Source organism: Anomaloglossus baeobatrachus, chromosome 3 (genome assembly GCF_048569485.1).
Source record: "Anomaloglossus baeobatrachus isolate aAnoBae1 chromosome 3, aAnoBae1.hap1, whole genome shotgun sequence".
NCBI lineage: Eukaryota > Metazoa > Chordata > Amphibia > Anura > Aromobatidae > Anomaloglossus > Anomaloglossus baeobatrachus.
Window position 1 is genome coordinate 296,689,563 of NC_134355.1, and position 21,903 is coordinate 296,711,465.

General features: G+C 42.4%; 1 protein-coding gene across 1 annotated transcript in view; it reads right to left on the minus strand.

The window, feature by feature from the left end:
• Positions 1-1,351: 1,351 nt before the first annotated feature.
• NKAIN2 (sodium/potassium transporting ATPase interacting 2) overlaps positions 1,352-21,903 on the minus strand; it is a 1,481,925-nt gene continuing 1,461,373 nt past the window's right edge. Inside the window, exon 7 of the mRNA XM_075339944.1 lies at positions 1,352-8,242. Coding sequence (XP_075196059.1) covers positions 8,233-8,242 — 10 coding nt within the window. The 3' untranslated portion in view covers positions 1,352-8,232. The remainder of the gene's footprint in view (positions 8,243-21,903) is intronic.

The following is a 21,903-nucleotide window of genomic DNA, read 5'->3' on the forward strand; positions in this document are numbered from 1 at the left end:
GACAGAGTTTGGGCAGTAGCAGATAGACTACAGGAGAAGTATCAGTATGCCATGATAAAAGTATGTAATCCATAATCATTTTTCCAATGGCCAATGACATTAAATAAATAATTGTTGCACTCAAAAAATTACATATTTTACATAACTTGTGAAATAAAGAAAAATAATAGGTATCAAAATACATTGAAGAAAAGAATATGAAAATGAAGCTCCAGCACATTTTGTTTAAAAATCTGTAGGATGTTTTTGAAGAAATCCTTCTTTATCCTCAGAACACCATGAATGTAAGGGCATTCTGGATCACCCTTTCTTCAAGAGTGCTTAGACCGTGAGAACCCATCCATGGTGTTCTGAGGGTTTCTCCAAAGCGATCAACCAGATTTTTAAATGAAAGGTATGGTTCTTCGGGGTACAAGTTACTCTGCAAAGACCTGTGTTTACCTTTACATGGATTTCGGAGCTAACAAGCTCCATTTAATGCTTGAGCAACTATATAAATAGTAGAGCAGTCTGTTGATGATTTCCTACTGAGAAAATTAGTGAATACCGCAAAAACCATAATGCTGATATATCATACATTTACAAAATGTTCTATTTGCTTATACCTAAAGGTAATAAAAAGGGGGTGGAACCCAACGAGAGTATTGGTATATATCTGCACTTTATGTTCTGTCTAATTTTCGGATCCTCTCCAGGCTTAGCCCTAAAAAAAAATACGCAAAACCTGTACTGTCAGAACTATATGGAGCTGATTTTTTTTTATATAGGTATACCTGAAAGTTAAGGCTTAAAGTGAACCTGTCACTAGGTTTTTCCCTTATGAGCTGCGGCCACCAGCAGTAGGCTCTTATATACAGCTTTCCAGAATGCTGTATATTAGAACCTATTCCACACTGTAATACATAAAAAACACTTTTATAATACTCACCTAGGGGGCGGTCCAGTCCGATGGGTGTTGCTGCTCTCGGTCTGGCGCCTCCTCCATCTTGTGGGATTTCTGTCCTCCTGCCGAGCCCTATGTGAATGAAGCACTCTATTATTCATACAGAGGCCATCATTGCGCTCCTGCACATGTGCGCCTTGATCTACCCGGCTGAGGGCAAAGCAAAGTCCTGTAATATGCAGGCACGAAGAGAGGTCAAAGACCACCATGCATGTGCATTACAGTACTTGATCTGCCTTCAGCCGGACAGATCACAGTGCGCATGCGCGGGTGATCTTTGACCTCTCCTCGCGCCTGTGCTTTATAGGACTTTGCTTTTCCTTCAGCCAGATAGATCAAAGTGCACATGTGCAGGAGCGCAATGGAGGCCTCTGTATGAATGACGCAGAGAGCTTCATTCACATGGGACTTGGCAGGAGGACAGCGATCGCACAAAATGGAGGAGGCACCGGACCGAGAGCAGCAACACCCATCGGACCGGACCGACCTCTAGGTGAGTATATAAAGTCATTTTTATGTTCTACACAGTGGCCTGGGCTCTTATATACAGCATTCCCTGCTGGTGGCCACAGCTCATAAGGGAAAATCCTGGTGACAGGTTCCCTTTAAACTACAAGAATTTCTACTTATTTAACTATATTGTTCCTTAGAACCTACCCACAAAAGGATAAAGAAACAAGAGAAACGGAATGAGCCATTCGCTACATGTATGATGATTTATATAAACTGCTATCCAGCCTTGTAATGTCCCATAGACTGTAATGATTAATGCCACACAGAGTAAAAGTCTCCTTTGATGCTTTAGGCTAAGATCCCACAATACGTATTTGATAAGCTTTTGATGTTGCAGATTTTCTGCAGTTGTTTTGCACCTATTAGGTAAATTAGATTAGTTGCATTTTTTTCATAGCATTTTTAATGTGTTTTTATCATGTTTTTTATGCTGTTTTTTTGTCTCTTTTTGGCATGTCATCTTTTAAATAAAGCATATGGAAAAAGTCCAGCTCATCTGCGTACAGTATGTATTAACTTAGCTGATCGGAGCACTGAAATGTCTCTGGCGCGGTAAGCTAGTTTAAAAAACGGAAGATCCGGTTCACGAATGTGCAAGTATCTTTATTTATGGATATGTGACATAGCCAAGATTAAAAATATCATGATACAAATGTAATTAAAACCGCTAAGTGTTTTGGGTGGATGACACTCTTATTCATAGAATAAGTGTGAATATTTTAATTATGTTTGTATCATGACATTTTTAATCTTGGCTATGTCACATATCTATAAATAAAGATACTTGCACGTTTGTGAAACCAGATCTTCCAATTTTGATTGAAAGTTTGAATTAAAGGCCACTTTACACGCAACGACATCGCTAACGAGATATCGTTGGGGTCACCGAATTCGTGACGCACATCAGGCGTCGTTAATGACGTCGTTGCATGTGACACCTAAAAGCGACCGCTAATGATCCAAAAAACAGCAAAAATCAATGATTGTTGACATGTCATTCCTTTCCCAAATATCGTTGCTCATTTTGGACGCAGGTTGTTCGTTGTTCCTGAGGCAGCACACATCGCTATGTGTGACACCCTAGGAATGACGAACAACAGCGTTCCTGCGTCCTCCAACAACGAGGTGGGAGTGACGTTAATGCGGCTGCTCTGCGCCCCTCCGCTTCTATTGGTGGCCCGCTGATTGACGTCGCTGTGACGCCGCACGAACCGGCCCCTTAAAAAAGAGGTTGTTCGCCGCCCACAGCGACGTCATTAGGAAGGTATGTGCGTGTGACGTGCACGTGCGTGTGTACTAGCGATATTGTTCACCATGGGCAGCGATTTGCCCATGACGCACAAACGACGGGGGCGCGTGCGATCACTAGCGATATCGCAGCGTATAAAACGGCCTTAACACTGCCTTGTTTTGGATCCTGACTGTTATTTATGGTTATTTTTTGGGGGTTACTTAGCTTTGATAACATTTTATTGATAGTCATTTGTGAATTATAGGCTTTTTAGTGTGATTTTCCCCATCTCATTAATGTCTATGGTGGAAACCCGCAAATATGACGCATAATTATGGATAAAGAAATTTATATGCTGAAGTTGCCGAAGCTTATGCTGTATAAAAATAAGCAGAGTAAGAATAAGATCTGTATAAATACTATTCACTTTCCTGGACAAATAAGACTTCATGTACACTTGAGTATCTGGTGAGGTTTTTACCTCAGTATTTGTAAGGTCACGTACACATGTTGAGCATTTGGTCAGTTTTTTACCACAGTATATGTAAGGTCACGTGCACACGTTGACTATTTGGGGAGTTTTTACCTCAGTATTTGTAGCCAAAATCAGGAGTGGAACAAGTATAATAGAAACATGAGCACCACTTCTGTATTTTTTTTTTACCCACTCCTGGGTTTGGCTTACAAATACTGAGGTAAAAAACTCACTAAATACTCATCATGTGCACATGGTCCAGGACACCGTGTTTTTTTGTGGAGAAAATATTCGCAGTTTCAAAAAAAAGCACTGATTACTTATTGTGGGAACTTTGCCTTATCCTTTTACATTTCAGTTCTGTGAAGCACAAACAGATAACACAAGATATGTCACAATTGGTTAAAAATGCCTTCAGTGGATGCCCACCTATCAAATATACCATCATATGGATATGCTATAAATATCTATCATTGGTAGAGATATGCTCACAAAAATAGTATGTCATTGCTTGTTGTTAAAAGCATAGCCTCTTCTGCCCATAAATTGTCTAAGACTGATATATTAGAACATTTCATTAGATGGTAGTTTAGCAAATTACATTACACAAGTGATGGGAAACACATTCAATAAGGTATAATAGGATTTATGAGCACATACTCCAGTAAATCCCCTGTAACTCCAATACGTTTTTTCATATGAATAAGGCAGAATTAAATAACATCATGGATACTCTGAAAAACTTCTGTTTTTTTAAAAAGACCAATTGGACAGAGGCATGTTTCTAATCAGTTTAGGACATAATCCCATATATTTCCACCTTAAAGCAAATTATCACCAGTAAATATAAGTGAATGAATGGTCAATAGTGTTGAGCGGACCTGGATCTGAAAAATCCAGATACGCACGGTTCGAGGTTCCGATCCGAGTCCAGTCTAAGCCCAGAATCACAATCAGTACAAGAATACAGCACTGGAACCATCATCAATGCATGGCTATATCACCAGAACCACCTGATTCTGGTGATGTATTAATCTATTAATTGTGGTTGTGCATTTATGTACTGATAGTGGATTTCATCTTATACATATAGCAATCCATAACGTGTCATAGGATGTGGTTCATGGCTATGTTAAAACTCAGAACTTAAGAGTTTTGAGATTATGAGGAGGATTTGGTGAGTTTCTGCTACAAAACGTGGTGAATGTTACAATGAGCTTTTGGATCAGAAACTGAACAGAAACTCTCCATCATCTCAGTATTTCTCAAAACTCGGTTCTTGTGATGTAGTCATGTATTAACGTTGGTTCTCATGATGTGTTAATTTAAGTATCCGTCAAAAACAAATGTGTGGCCCTTGAGATTGGTATAGTATGACAATATTGCCTTAGCACCAAAACAGTTATGCAAGAAAAAAAGTAAAATTCAGCACCCTGAAGTGAAAAAATATAAAAGCGATTTTTATTTAAAAAAAATTAGCACAAAGAAAACAAAGAATAGATCTTAAAAATAATAATCATAATAATAATAATAATAAAAAAAATCACCTCTGTCCTATACGCCACAGGAGAGTGGGACCTATTGACAAGGGGTACTTTGCACAGTACGACATCGCAGGTGCGATGTCGGTGGGGTCAAATCGAAAGTGACGCACATCCGGCGTCGCTGTCGACATCGGAATATGTGAATCGTTTTTACTACGATTAACGACCACAAAAGTGTCGAAATCGTATGATCGGTGTAGCATCGGTCATTTCCATAATTTCGGAAGGACCGATGTTACAATGTTGTTCCTCGTTCCTGGGGCAGCACACATCGCTTATTGATATTATCCCTAATTCAATACCCATTGGAGTTTTCCTCCATGTTCCCCAGTGCTGCAAATGTGCCTACTTACCCAATAATAAACAATTTGTTTCAGTACTGTTTAATGTCCAGACAGATTAGCTGTTTAGCTAGGGGACAAATCCAGAACAGTGCCATGTATTGACCCCCAATGATCTCATATTGATGGTCTATCGTATAGATATGGTGTTACGGGACAACCCTTTTAGTTACTGGTGATAGTTTGGTTTTAGGCAGAAAAGTTAAATTCTCATGTGGCAGGTTTTGGTCCAGAAATATCTGCAACTGAAAATCGTTTCTATTTATCTGAAAGGAGTTGTTTAAAATGTTTGGGACAGTTGCAGAACTTTCTGCAAGGAAATATGCAGCAAATATACAATGTTTGAAATAATGTTAAAGGAAACTGTAACTTGATCAATAGTACCCAACCCACAGGCAGCATGAATCAGAGCCCAGATGCACTATCACAGCCAGTTATGTTTTTGTCTGAAATGAAAAGAAAATGTAGTTTGAAGATGCAGTTGAGGAGCATAGGAATAGAGGTGACTAGTCCAGCATCTTCCTGGTTGGTTCCACCCCACCCACTCTAGTTGATTGACAGGTGTCTCTCTATGTACACACATGGAAGAGACCTGTCTATGATCTAGACTGATGCGGGACTAGTTATCTTCCTATAGTACCTGGCTGGCTTTTGAAACTGTTTTCTCTCAAATGCTTTACAGAAAAAAAACATATTTGACTGGAATCATGCTGCCCATGCTTTGGCAGGTTTCCCTTTAAAATGTTTTTTTTTGACCAATTACACATAGCCTATGTGCAGGCCAGTTGATATATGAATTAACATTAGGACCGTTTCGATCATTAGATCATCTTGAGTAAATTTATCCCTCTCACCCGCACAACCACAGCCAGGAGAAGTCTGAATAGAGCAGCTGTCAATCATGTGCCATACCACAGTCAAGGATAATCCAGGGCAAGGATTAAAACTCCCAAGCTTTTATTTCCTTATACAATAAATACAGTAGGTGTGCAGCATACTACACTGGTGATGGATTTCATTGTCTGAAATGCGTTAGTTGGCAAAGTAGTGATCTTCACAATGTTTCATAACATGGTTTTTAACCCTTGTGCCAGATCATTCAACACTAATTTGCTATTAATCCAGTAGAGTGCAACCCGTGAAGTGATATTTGGGACTGATGCCGAACACCAACTTATAAAATCCAGGTTCAGGTTCTGAGTTCAGATGCTTTACATGCGAACTTCACTCATGTGAGCAACGGTGTGCTCAGTTACGCTTTGTGCTCAGCCCTATGTGAGCCGCTTGCAGTGTTTGAACGGCTCACACGGTCCCAAATTTTTTTTTGAAAAAGCCTTTCCACCCTCCCCCAAAAGTGACCTGTTTATGGCTGGCTGAATGTGGGCAGAGACTCAAACTGCCAATCAGTTACTTGCTCCGTTGTTTGGGTCATGCTCGAACCAGTGGAGGCTCGGCTCATTAGCTGCCCGCAAACCAAACCTCCACGGAACCGCTCATCTCTACTGATGACACCGAATCTCCATTGAAACTCCTCATTCTGATGGTTGTGTAAGTGAAAAGGACCAGGTGACTTAAGATTCCCAATTTAGTAAAGACTTTAGTAGCATCTCTGGGACTATATTGTTCATTTATTGCCTATGTGTTAGGATTTAAGTAATAAATACTTTAACAATTGTGAAACAACTCCATTCATGGCAAAGTGTTGCTTTCCTGGAGATATACTGTGTTCAATAACTTACAGGTGCACTATATCAAAACAAATGACCAAAAAAATCTGTTATCGGTATTTTACAATGGAATAATTTTTCCTCAAAGATATTTTTTTTTATAGTTATACAGTTACAAGAGGTTAAAATATGTTTTCTAATACACTAACAAATTCCCCAGACGTCACAAAAAGTTCCAAATTTTCACAAAAGAAAGCGTTCTCATGGAAAAGCACTCACATACACCATATTTTACATCAAACTTAGGTATAAAATATTCATTCTAAATGTTGAATTGGTCTTCCTCTATAGAAATCTGTAGATGTTTATTTTGTAAAAGACGAGTCACATAGAAAACACCAACAGTGGCAAAAGATAAAAACAATGACGAAAGAGCAGCTTTTTTCTGATGCTTTCTACTCATATGGAATATTAGTAAAAACCCATAAGTTGGAATCCTTTTGGTGAGAGAGGCTATGGGGATGCATTGCACAGCAATGCTTGAATTTTTCTCGTTGGCCATGAAACATGACTATAGGAGCTAGGCTTTCATGCATTTAGGGGATTCACAATGCTCCAAAATCACAGGACTGATGGCTTTATAGCGTTCATTATCCTTTGTATTATGAAGCTTGTTATGAATGTCCATATTGCGGAATGCAAATGTGGTGCCTGGGATTTATATTGCCATATATTTATATATAGATACCATTGCACTTTATACCCACTTCATAAATTACTATAGTGACAAAGCACCTGTGCAAATCTCGTCACAGAAATGTTCTGATCTATGGGAACGTTTTAATGAAATAACCTCAAAGGCAACTCTTCACATTTGTTTCCTGGGCTATCGAAGAGTTGTGGTCAGTGTGGAGAGTAAGTGAGATGTTCATTCAGATGGTCAGATGCCCAAAACAGAGAAGGAAAAAGGTGGAAGTCATCAAGCCCTGATGGGTGGCATCTTGCATGATGTGTTCTTCTCCAACAATCACATTTTGGCTGGGTTAAGGCAAAGTACAGGCACATATTGTTCCCTTTTGTCCGCCTGCAAGCAACCTAATGTGTCCCACTGCCTGAAATCAGGGGGTTTATGGCACTTTTAATTTTGATCACAGTCCTTGATCACAAAACCTTGGCCTCCCTCCCTCACCAAGTAACTGCCTGTGCAAATATCATATTGTAACTCAAAAGAGGCTTAGCTACAACTAACAGTGCAAAAAGAAGGAAAAGCTTAGAGAGTTCCAGTAGAGGGCTCCCAAGCACCAGCCGTGAAACAGTGTTCTGTCTTGGGATTGCTGTATCTGCCGGTGGAAATCCATCCGCTTGTGCACTTAGAGAACAAGGCTCATTTTGGTAACTCATCTGGGGAATAGGAACCATAAACACAAATGCTTTCTGCCCTCTTTTTACAATCCAAGAGAATGATTCCATGAAGCAACATTTAGGGGTGCTCCATAACACTTCAGGTAAATGTTTTTGTTATTTTGACCTAGGAAAGAAGAACACAAGTAGTCATTACAACGTTTAAATCGTGAGAGGTTTAGAATTACTAGAAAGAAGAATTATATTACTAATTATAACAATAATAATAAGAAAAATCACAGCATTATATATATCCAGTTATTCTGTTTATATACTAGTTAGTTCTTTTGGGCTGTTATGTCACACTCACTCCTCAACATTAAAATGTTGACATCGAGAAGAACAAGCCACTAGGTTATGTAAATTGAGGAAGTAACAGGTTTCAACAAAATCAGCAAATTAAAGAATAATCAAGCACCTATCTCGAAACGGTGGCATGTGGAAGAGGCACAAAAGCCATATTGAAAGCAACTTTTTGTGTCCAAGTGTTCTTTTTTCAAAACAGCAATACCAGGCCACATGTTGCTTGTGTGACTGTGAAGAGCCTCCGTGGCCTAAACATACTACTGAGGCCTGCATCGTCTCACATGCGGGACATCATTGTTTGACAACATCAACGGGAGCTGACAGCAGTCTATCTTTATGATTTGATAGCCCAAGTGCATTTAGCGTGGCAGAACATTTCTCAGACTAACATTAATGTTCTCACTGATAGCACCCAAGGCATGTAAAGGGTGCTTTACACGCTGCGACATCGCTAACGATATATCATCGGGGTCACGTCATTAGTGACGCACATCCAGCACCGTTAGCGACATCGCAGTGTATGACACCAAGGAGCGATGATCAACGATCGCAAAAACATCCAAAATCATTGAGCGTTGACACGTCGCTCCTTTCCTTAATATCGTTGCTGCTGCAGGTACGATGTTGTTCATCGTTCCTGTGGCACCACACATCGGTACGTGTGACACCGCAGGAACGACGAACATCTCCTACCTGCATCCATCGGAAAAGAAGGAAGAAAGGACACAGGCGGGATCTTCCGCCCGCTCATCTCTGCCCCTCCGCTTCTATTGGACGGCTGCCGTGTGATGTCACTATGATGCCACACAAATCGCCCCCTTAGAAAGGAGGCGGTTCGCCGGCCAGAGCGACGTCGCAGGGAAGGTAAGTCTGTGTGATGGGTGTAAGCGATGTTGTGCGCCATGGGCAGCGATTTGCCCGTGTCGCACAACCGACGGGGGCGGGTATACTCACTAGCGATATCGGTACCGATATCGCAGCGTGTAAAGTACCCTTAAGTGTGTGTATTTCTGTACCTAGCACTTATACTCAATCCCGAATAAAATTTAAATTTTTGTTTCTTTTTTTTTATACTTTGCATATTATTAACATGTCTAGTCATTTGATGATTTCCATAACTCTTGACCTTACAGTTTTAATATTGTGGAGTCTATATATTAAAAATAAGCAGAATTATAACAACTTTTTGAGAACATACAGTACCATTCATCTTAAACTCTAAATAGCGAAAATTTTCCCAATTGCCTTGCATTACGTTGACCTAATATAATATGCTCACATGCAGCCGGATCGATGTACAAATAAAAATCTGCCCCAGACAACTGAATGTGGTACTTTTTGTGGGATATGCAGAAGATTTCTGAAGGCCCCACTCAGATGTTTGGTAAAACATATTCAAACAGACATATGGATTTTTCCATGTCAACACACTCTAGGGCCTCATTCAGACATCCGATTTTTGTGTATGAGTGCTATTCAAGGTTTTCATGGGTAGCACTTTTACCAGTGATAGTCTTTGTGGGCATTCACATGTGGGAGATTTTTATGTGGACCGTAGGTCTGCGGAAAATTGCAGAGACCTATCTGATTTTGACTTGAGGGTCTGATCAAAATAGACAATGCAAGTTTATGACCTTTGAAAAAATTGGACTGCACTTGGATGATATCTGAGTGAGAACCAATTTTCATGGAGTGTCAGAACGTAGAAGGTGGAGAAACTTTTTTTCTTCACGAAAGACCTCACTGATTAAACTCTGATGAATGTCTGATCCCAAAAATCAGCCCTTTTTTCTTGTACATGGAAAAATTGGATGTCTGAATGAGGCCTATAGGATAATCCAGGCAGTACATGTCACCCATGGTGGCTGATGATCCTGTGATTTACAAGCAAAATAGTGTGACCATTGGCCATCCTAGGTGAACTTGGTTTGGCAGCGCGCATTCATCTGTATCATCTCATCTCACCGTACTTGTGTCCAAAACTATTATTAAATCGTCTCTTAATTGTGTATAATTTTTTTGTATCCAATTATATTTGTGCAAGATTGAAAAGTACAGTATCTTACATTATTTTTATGTATTGACAATAAAGTATGTAACAAAAATATGCCATGTGATATTTTGCCACAATAACAATGGCCAAACAGTAGGCCAGAATTTGCCATAGTACATTATATAATATAGTATCAGCTGTCAGCCAACTTGATCCCAAGCTAGTGTAATAACGTTTTGCAGTAAGATGATGATCCTATAGAAAAACCTATGTGCATCTATATAGTTCAGAGTAAATAAAAATAGGTGTTGGGATCACTAAGTCTTATCTTTAACCCAACACAGATGCAGTGTAAGGGGTGCTTCACACACAGCGAGCTCACTGCCGAGATCGCTGCTGAGTCACGCTTTTTGTGACGCAGCAGTGACCTCATTAGCGATCTCGCTGTGTGTGACACTGAGCAGCGATCTGGCCCCTGCTGCGAGATCGCTGCTCGTTACACACAGCCCTGGTTCGTTTTCTTCAAAGGCGCTCTCCCGCTGTGACACACAGATCGCTGTGTGTGACAGCGAGAGAGCGACAAATGAAGCGAGCAGGGAGCAGGAGCCGGCGTCTGACAGCTGAGGTAAGCTTGTAACCAAGATAAACATCGGGTAACCAAGGTGGTTACCCGATATTTACCTTAGTTACCAGCCTCCGCAGCTCTCACGCTGCCTGTGCTGCCGGCTCCGGCTCTCTGCACATGTAGCTGCTGTGCACATTGGGTTAATTAACCCGATGTGTACAGCAGCTAGGAGAGCAAGGAGCCAGCGCTCAGTGTGCGCGGCTCCCTGCTCCCTGCACACACAGCTAAGCGGTGTGCGCTGGTAACTAATGTAAACATCGGGTAACCATACCCGATGTTTACCTTAGTTACCAGTCTCCGCAGCTTCCAGGCGGCTCCGTGCAAGCGCAGCGTCACTTGCACGTCGCTGCTGGCTGGGGGCTGTTCACTGGTCGCTGGTGAGATCTGCCTGTTTGACAGCTCACCAGCGACCATGTAGCGATGCAGCAGCGATCCTGACCAGGTCAGATCGCTGGTCGGATCGCTGCTGCATCGCTAAGTGTGAAGGTACCCTAAGTACCTGAAGTAAGCTGTTCTGAGACAAAACCTAGCAGTGTGGCTGAATAAAGGCAGATTTGCCAAGACAAGTATATTTTAAAGAGAAGTATAGATTTTTTTTAAACAATACTACTGTCACGCATGGACTAGGGGATATCATGGAGCTTCATAAAGGTTACAGTGGGATGGAAAGGAAGAGGAAGACACTGATGATAGGGAGTGGGAGATGGGATACCTCCTGACACTAACCCGTTTCTGGTCCCTGAGCTCCCCTAATGTCACTACATGAGTACTTCTTTTCGTCACTGTCATTGTCCCTAACAGTCCCTCCACTCACCCATTCTAGTGCCAAGGCCAGTCAGTACACTAGACATCACCTCTACAGTAATATAACACAATGAAAGGAGTACAGACAGGGGAACATAGACAAAAAAGATCTGAAACAAGCTTGACTGCTGTAGCCAGACACCAGGGCTGCAGGCGACATGGCTCCAACAGCAAAACTCCAACAGCAGATCTCCAAAAGCAGATCTCCAGCAGCCACTAGAGACTCCTTCCTTCCAAAGTGGTCAGAATAGAATAAATCTGTTACCGGCATCAGGTGATGGATCATCTGACTATATAAAGGGAAGGGGAGTGGCCACAATCCAGCTGCAGCTGAGATCAACTAACTAGAAGCTACCGGCAAGGAAAATGTCATTAACCCTTGCAGTACCAAAAAAAACAATCATATTTAAAATTCAGAGTTTCACGAGTTCATGTCAAGCTCAGATCCTAGATTTGTCACAAGTCTCCTAATGACGGGAGATACTTGTGACAGCTGCAAGTTGATGCAACCTGTTATGCTAGATGACAAAATGTTCTGTGCGACAAATATCATGGTTCAAATAATTTTTCACAACAGTGTACATGACAGGGATTACTGTTGCAATCGAGTAATGACCAATCTTTAAACAAGTTTTCCGGTTTCAAAAACGCCTTTCCCCCAGCTGCAGTTTATTTTAAAAAATAAACTGAGCTTTTCTCACCCTCTCCAGGTCCATTGTTGAGTTTCCACCACTGCTCCTGGTGTCTGATGTCTGTTATTGTTTTCAGTACTGATATCGCCTCAATAGCGCTGCAGCCAGTTATTGAACTGTGCCCATGATGGCTGCTATTTGTCACTGGGCTCACTGATTAGCTGTCAATATGACAGCAGTGCTGCAGACAATGGGAGGAGCAGTTTTCTCTGGACCTGGGAAGGTTAAGTAAAGAACACTCTGTTTTAACACAAACAGCAGCCCAGAGAGCAGTGGTTTGCTGAAGCTGGTAAAGCCTTTTAATTTTTCTCCATGGTGATTATTTAACACTATAGGATCTAGACATAATCTAAAAATTGTTTTGAGAACATTTTTGCATATATCCTTCAATTTCTGAAACTTTTCTATTTCGCATTGCTATTCTAATGCTGTCTCGCATAAAAATGCATTCACTTATTTTAATTAATTTGGAAGGCCTATATAATTATGGGTAAATAGTGCAGCTCTTAATTTGTAAAGGTATCAGTTTGGGAAAATAGAAAATATAATTTTATTCTCATCAAAATGAATACAGTCTAAATCTGTTTTTAGCAGCACTTGGCTGGGCGGATTGGATAAAGTATAATATAGCTGTAAAATCCATCCATATAGCAAATCTTGCCGCATTTGCAAAGTACTTACATCTGTCTGTGAACTCATACTATTCAGGTCCTAATTCATTTGCGTTTTTTTTGTCACTTTTCTTGTTTTGTCTTGTGGATAATCACTGATGTTTACTGGGTCAAATTCATCAAAATGATTGGAAAAAATAAAAAAGGGGGTCTTCATTCCCGTTATTCAACATTTATGTGACTTTTTGAAAAACAAGCATAAAATGACACCAGAGATGGACTAAATTTTGTGACTTTTTAAAGAGTTGCAATTGGTAAATCAGCCAAAAACATCTGGAAACATTTAATTTTACTTACAAAGTGGAAAACAAAATGAAAACAGGTGAGCTTATATAAAATAGCCTAAAATAATGAATTGAGTGCAAGCAAAAAAAAGCGCATATCACAAAATTAGACAAAAAAAACGCATGTAAAGGCAATGATGAATCGGGACCATGGATTTTATTTTGGTCTTTTTATTGTGCTATTTATTAAAAGCTTAGAGTTGTATATGTGTTCATACATACGCACACTTTCATCAAATCATTTGGGACATTATTTGTTTTTTTCACACTATGCAGTTTTTAAAGCCATGTTTTTTTTAACCCCTTCACAACCAAGTATGTACTGGCACATCCTTGGTCGTGTCCTTTCCTTGACTTTGATACGAGCTCACGTGCATACCTCGCTTGTTTATTTGCACATGTCTGCTGATCTGATCAGCAGACATGTACAGTTAACAGGTGCAGGCAGATCTCCCACCCGCGCCTGGAAACTAGTTAGATCTCACTGTCAAACTATGACAGTGCGATTGCGGTCTAACATGCACGCCATTCCCCACTCCAATCGAGGGCCCGCGGATTGTTATCACAGGGTGCCGATGGGTTGTCATGACAGTCGGGGATCAGCTAATGACCTCTGTCACTGTCATGATGAACTTTCTGTGAATGCTGGCTGAGTGCCAGCATTCACAGGAGATCAGCACAGAACCAAGCTGAAGCACAGCTCTAAACAGCAAAATCAATTGGACAGTATCAGCTTCAAGTCTCCTAAAGAGACTAGTAAAAACAATAAAAAGTAAAAAAAGATTTTAAAAATATGTAAATAAAAAAATACAAAAGTTTAAATCCTCCCTTTTTCCACCATTGAAACAATAATAATAAAAAATACTCATATTAGGTATTGCTGAGTATCAAAATATAACAAATTAATCCAATCAGTAAATTGCATTTTGAAAAAAAAAATCAAAACGCCCCACTTGCGCTTTTTTGGTTGCCGCAACATTGCAATAAAATGCTATTTCAGGCAACAAAAACATTACATCTAAATAAAAATGGTATAATAAAAAATGTCAGCTTATGGCACAAAAAGCCATCACAAAGCCCCAGATCCCGAAAAATGTGAACATTACAGATCTCTGAAAATGGTGATAAAAGCGCAATTTATTTTGGAGAAATTTCTGAATTTTTTTCACCACTTAATTAACCATAATACCATACATGCTTGGTGTCTACGAACTCTTACTGATCTGGAGAATCAGCCTACAATGGTCAATTCCATCTCTCCATTGGTGGCAGATGGCATCGATATGCCATAAATGTCTGAGATGAGCTGCCATCGTTAGTGAGTCTTGACTAGGTTCGGAAAGAGTTATATTTCTATAGACAGTAGCATAAATATCAATCAAATAAAATTGGGGTGCTGTCTAAATGGGTAGAGCCGCTGAGCTCACTGAGCAGCTGTTGCGCTGTTGATATGATGTCAGTACTGAAGCCTATACCAGAAACAGGGAGCAGCACCAGAAACTCAGCGCTAGACTCAGGAAGGGTGAGTTAAGCAGGGTATTTTTTTAGAATGCCCTGCAGCTGAGGACCAAAATTTTCTGAATGGGGACAACCCCTTTAACAGAGACCTAACTTCTACTGCAGCCATATAATATACATTTCTAACCTGACTTGCTCTTTGTAGCTGAATGTTCTGTAATTCTTTGTAATATATATACTTTAATCATTTCAGATATGATTGACTGCAGTGTGCTATTCTCTCAACGTGAATATATTGCAACAAGGTTAATTAATAAAGCTTTAGAAAAAGAATTTCTACTCAGGCACCTCTACAAACAAAGCATTTCTATTACATTGAGTACTGTATTAGATAATCTATTGCTTACTGTAAATTATAAGTATATTAGACCTCACCAAGGACGATGAGGCCTCCGGCTATTGTGCCAGCTTTTAAATAGATCCAGAACTTGACTTCTTATACTTTTATTAAGTTATAGGGGTTTATTATTTTGTGTAATAAACATGAATATCTGCACTATTTTCAATTTGGACTATCAAAGTCAGATTGAGTAAGAAAAGAGGCATTTGGAGATTGCTATAGCTATATTAACTGCTACAGGCGTTCTTTTTGAATTATTAAGGAGACCTTCCTGTTCATAATTGATCATTGGTTGGTTCTTTATGTATGTGAAATAACTCAGTACATAATATTAAAACAATGTCAGATCAAACAGGATTGAATCTCAATGTGAATTTACACCCCCCATTTTGTGGCACAAAACGGCCACCAATCTGTACATATTTACTGATTAATGGTTGTTCAATAGCCTGATGACACAAACTGACTATTGTCTAGATACACACTTAACGATCAGTGATAAAGTCATTGAACATTGGCTGCCATTGTTCTATTGTTTTCGGATGATGCACTGACGAGTATGACAATCTTTTGTGCAGCACAAAAGATTATTTCACCTGACCTACAAGCATTTTGTTGTTTTTTTAGACTGCAAGATTATAGTGAAAAGTGTGTTCCCAAGAACCCCTGTTCACAATAATTTTGCAGTGTAAATAGACCAAAATCAATATTAATTGAAAACGATGAAATAGGACTCTTAGAAACAGTTAGGCTGCTTTCACACTATGTTTTTTTAACATGTGTTTTGAACGTTTTTTTTGCTGCAAAAGCGGATCCTGTTTTTCCAAAGAGAAACGCATCCAAATGCATGTGCTATTTTGCAGGATCCTGCCACTTGAAATTATGGGCGGGTATTGGAGTCATGTGATCGGGAGTGAGGGGAACTGAACGTAATAGACTGGATATTCAGAAGGAGAAAGAGAGAGAAGAAGAGAGAGAGAAAGAAAAAAGAAAAAGAGAGAGAGAAAAAAAAGAGAGAGAAAAAAGAGAGAGAGAAAAAAGAGAGAGAGAAAAAGAGAAAACGAGAGAGAGAGAAAAAGAGAGAGAGAAAAAAAGAGAGAGAGAGAAAAAAAGAGAGGGAAAAAAGAGAGAAAATGAGAGAGAGAGAAAAAGAGAGAGAGAAAAAGAGAGAGAGAGAGAAAAAGAGAGAAAAGAGAGAGAGAAAAAAAGAGAGAGAGAAAAAAGAGAGAAAATGAGAGAGAGAGAAAAAGAGAGAGAAAAAAGAGAGGGAGAAAATGAGAAAAAGAGAGAGAGCGAGAGAGATACTACCACCCCGATCATCACTGCACACATGAGCAGGCACTATCACCCCCATCATCACTGCACACACTGGCACTACCACCCCAATCATCACCGCACACACTCAGGCACTACCACCCCCATCATCACCGCACACACTCAGGCACTACTACCCCCATCATCACTGCACACAGTAAGGCACTACCACCCGCATCATCACTGCGCACACAGGCACTACCGCACCCATCATCACCGCACACACACCGGCACTACCGCCCCCATCATCACTGCACACACGCAAACACTACCGCCCCCATCATCACCGCACACATGCAGGCACTATTGCCCCCATCATCACCGCACACACGCAGGCACTACCGCCCTCATCATCACTGCACACACTCAGGCACTACCGCACCTATCATCACTGCACACACCGACACTACCTGAGTGACGTCACCGCTGACAGCGTGATTCACTTCAGTTGCTGCGTGGAGCTCACAGGAGTGGCGGTGTTCTACAGCTGTTCCTGTCAGCTTCATGTATCACACCGGCAGCTGTGATTGGTTGTGTGTTGCCCTGGACAAGCCAGGGGCCACAGAGCACAACACCTACACACCCCACACTCCCTGCAGGCACATCAAGGTCAGACACAAAACCCTTGTTGCCTTCCTCCAGGGGCTGATGTCCACACCAGGGGGTGGAGCCAGGCGGTTGGTCTCCACACACCAAGGAGTTCACAGTCCTGGAGGAGGAAAAAGGAGCAGTTCAGTTTTGACAGTGAAAGTGGAAGGAGGAAAAGTGAGCAGTAGTGAAGTGGCAAGAGAGCAGACTGAAGTGAGTCCGGGTGTGTGGCCCGGACGGAGCAGCAAGGTTGGCAGATGGTGGTGACCGTCTGCAGGAGTGGCCTATCGGAGTTTGCCATAAGGACCGTGGACGGGCGGTGGCCCGGCGGTACCGGACCGGTACACAAGGAGAAGCCAGCACCATTGGCAGGGGCTTTTCGGATCCCGGCAAGGCTAGGAGTCGCCGTGAAGTTGCCAAATCCGTTAGCGAAGGGGACCTCCGGGTTTCCAAACAGCCAAGTCCCGACAGAAGGCAACCGTCCAACCGTGAAGGGGAGACACCGCCACCGCCAAGGGCAACCGTTTCCCAGGGCCAGCGCCTGCGGGCAAAAGGGGCTCCTCCGGCCCACATCCAGGTCGGGGAGCGGGTTACCGGTGGGAACCTATCGGAATCAACATAGAACATAGGTGCAGGGAGAGACAGTCATCACTAACCTGCAGGGAACAACAACACCGCAGCCGTCCGAGGAACCCGTCCATCCAGCCGCTTGTTTTACCGTGAACTGTGTCATCATCAATGGGCTGAGTGAGTACCTCCGTGCTATGCGGCACAGCGCTACCCCTGCGACCCTGCCCCTCACCAGGCTCCGCAACCCGCCTGCCATCCACTGCTACCCCATCACCGGGCCCCGGGACAACCAACCCCCTACCCACGGAGGGGAGAAATAACAACAAAGCTGCTCCCTGTCACCGCTCCCGGGATCCCCGTCCAGAGCAGCGGTGGTGTCCACACAATCACCACAACCGTGGGTGGCGTCACGGACAATATCCCCAAAACCAAACCACCCCTTTTCACTCACGGGCGAGGAGCGCCGCTCGAGTCCCCGGGATCCGGCCCATCGCTCGAGCCACCGAGCAGCAGCAGCCGCAGAGCAGCGGCAGCCGGACCCGAGCAGTGGGAGAGCGCAGCGTCCCCTCCTCCGCCCGCGACAGTTGCAATGAGACAGCTGTTACTCAGCGTGGGGGCGTGTCTGACTGCAACCAATTATAGGCGCCAGTGGGCGGGGGAAGCAGGGAGTACGAGATGGAATAATGAGCAGCCGGCATTTTCAAAAGAGGATAAGGCGCCAGAGCAGTGTGACAGCCGTGCAGCACCGTGCCCGTGATCGGTGAGTATGAGAGATGGGGTGAGAGGGAGAGACTGACAGAGAGAGATAGAGACTGAGAGAGAGAGAGTGACCGACAGTGAGAGATAGACCGAGACAGAGAGAGACTCTGTAATCACGCCAGGCTGGTTTCTGCCCAACAGGATCCTGTCTATCAGCATACCACCATTCACATGCGATTGCGTGCAGTATAGTCAGGATCCAGTGGCAAACAGTATTTGGATGCAGCTCAAAAACGCTACAAGTAGCGTTTTTGAAAAAGGTTAAAATACTGCAAGGGATCCTCACTATACTGCACGCAAACACATGTCAACGCATGTTGACGCACGTCCATTGCAAATGCATTGAAATTAAAACATATTTGCATTGGATCTGCTTTTGCAGCAAAAAAAACGTTCAGGACTCTGAAAAAAACGTAGTGTGAAAGCAGCCTTACCTACTCCTTTAAAAACAGAAAACAAAAGCTGATTACTAGAGATAAGCGAGTGTACTCTCCAGTTCTCATTAATTGATCAAGAAGTGGGCGTGAATCGCATACACAGTATAATGGAAGTCAATGGAGTACGACACCCAGCACCCCTTCTGATTAGCTGTTTCGGTATCAGTGGCAGCCAGAACTGCACAATCACAGAACTGCACAGCACAGCTCCATCTACTGTATAGAGGCCATGGCCGGATAGTGCACAACCCCGTATTGATTTGAATAGGGGGCAGATGTGCAATACCCAGCTGTGGCAACTAAACAGTAGACAGAGTTGTGCAGCTCCATAACTGTCGCTGACAACATCGAGAACAGCTGATTGAGGGGTGCCAAGTGTAGCACCCTCAGCTATCAGACATTGATGACCTATCCTAAGGGGTACTTTGCACGTTGCGACATCGCTACTGCGATCTCGTTGGGGTCAAATCGAAAGTGATGCACATCCGGCGCCGGTAACGACGTCGCAACGTGTAAAGCCTAGAAGCACCGATAAACGATCACAAAAGCGTCGAAAATTGGTGATCTGTGTAGTGTCGGTCATTTCCATAATTTCGCTGCAGCGACAGGTACGATGTTGTTCCTCATTCCTGCGGCAGCACACATTGCTGTTTATGAAGCCGCAGGAGCGAGGAACATCTCCTTACCTGCGTCCCGCCTGCAATCAAGAAGGAAGGAGGTGGGCGGGATGTTTACGTCCCGCTCATCTCCGCCCCTCCACTTCTATTGGCCTCCTGCCGTGTGACGTCGCTGTGACGCCGCACGACCTGCCCCCTTAGGAAGGAGGCGGGTCGCGTCCAGAGCGACGTCGCAGGGCAGGTAAGTGCATGTGAAGCTGCCTTAGCGATAATGTTTGCTACGGCAGCTATCACAAGATATCGCATCTGCGACGGGGGCGGGGACTATTGCGCTCGGCATCGCTACAATCGGCTAGTGATGTCGCAGCATGCAAAGTACCCCTAAGGATGGGTCATCAATGTTAAAGTAGTGGACAACCACTTTAATAATAAGTGATCCATTTACAGTATATGCATTTGACAATGATAAATATGAGCCCTTACTGTAGACATGTGTACTTTATTTTTGGTTTTGGGTCAATCCTACTAAAAATGTACAGTAGCTAGAGATAGATATATAAATTAAGTTTTATACATAAAATTAAAGGGAACCTGTTGCTAGATGTGGAAGAATAGTATATCATTTTGTAATTTCTGTTGCAGCATTTGTGGGTAAGAACTATTATTTCAAACACATTCTCTAGGTGTGGTGTTTTTAAATCAAATTATCCATTACTTTAATTTGTGACTTTAAATATCTAATATATAAAGCTGAGTGTATGTGTGTGTGTGTGTGTGTGTGTGTGTTTATGTCCGCTAAAGGAACCCGCACCATCACATTTACAATCACGAAATTTTGCACAGACACCTCATGTGACTCAGGGAATGTCATAGACTATGTTTCGACCGGAAAATTTAACCCTGCGCTGCAAGAGAGAGAGAGACAGACAGACAGAAACAGATAGAGAAACAGGCAGAGAAACAGGCAGAGAGACAGACAGAGAAAGAGACAGAGGGGGAAAGAGACAGGCGGGGAAAGAGATAGACAGAGACAGGCAGACAGGAAAAGAGACACACAGAGAGACAGGGAAAGACAGATGGGGAAAGAGACAGACCTGAAAAGAGACAGACGGGGAAAGAGAATGACCTGGGAAAGAGACAGACTAGGAAAGAGATGGGGAAAGAGACAGACAGAGACAGGCAGACAGGGAAAGAGACAGACAGAGAGACAGGGAAAGAGACAGATGGGGAAAGAGACAGACGGAGAAAAATACAGACGGATAAAGAGACAGACCTAGAAAGAGACAAACCTAGAAAGAGACAGACAAGGAAAGAGACATAGAGATAAAGATAGACAGAGACAGGCAGCAAAAGAGACAAACAGAGAGACAAAGACAGACAGGGAAAGAGACAGATGGGGAAAGAGACAGACCTGGGAAAGAGACAGACCTAGAAAAGAGACAGACCTAGGACAGAGACAGACCTGGGAAAGAGACAGACCTGGGAGAGCGACAGACCTGGAAAGAGACAGACCTGGGAAACAGACAGACCTGGGAAACAGACAGACCTGGAAAGAGACAGATGGGCAAAGAGAAAGACGGGCAAAGAGACAGATGGGAAAAAAGACAGATGGGGAAAGAGACAGCTGGGGAAAGAGACAGACAGAGACGGGCAGACAGGGAAAGAGATAGAAAGAGAGACAGGGGAAGACAGACAGGGAAAGAGACAGACCTGGTCAGAGACAGATGGGCAAAGAGACAGACAGGCAAAGAGACAGACGGGGAAAGAGATAGAGAGACAGACATACACACACAGACAGACACAGAGATAGAGACTGATACAGAGACAGAGATAGACACAGAGACATAGACACAGATAGACACACAGAGACAGACAGAGAGACAGACAGAGATTGGGAGAGAGACAGAAAGTTACTATCCCGGGCAACACCCAGGTACTACAGCTAGTATGTAATATAATAAAATGTAAAAAAAAAATAATAACATCAACAAATACACCTGTAAAAAATGCCAATAATAACACTTGAAGAATCACTGAAACCTGCATATTACCTAATTGATAATACTACTATTGTTCACAAATATAATGAAGTCACTCCAAAACCAAATTTTCATTTTAGAAGAATACTCTCTGTCTCAGTGTTAACCTTGAGATATTTTAAGGAATAAAAAGCAGCATTTAGAGACAATGGCTGTATGATTTCAGCTATGTATGTTTGACTCTAAAATGCAGCAGGACCAAGCTGAATGAGTACTATTCGGAAAGGAAGG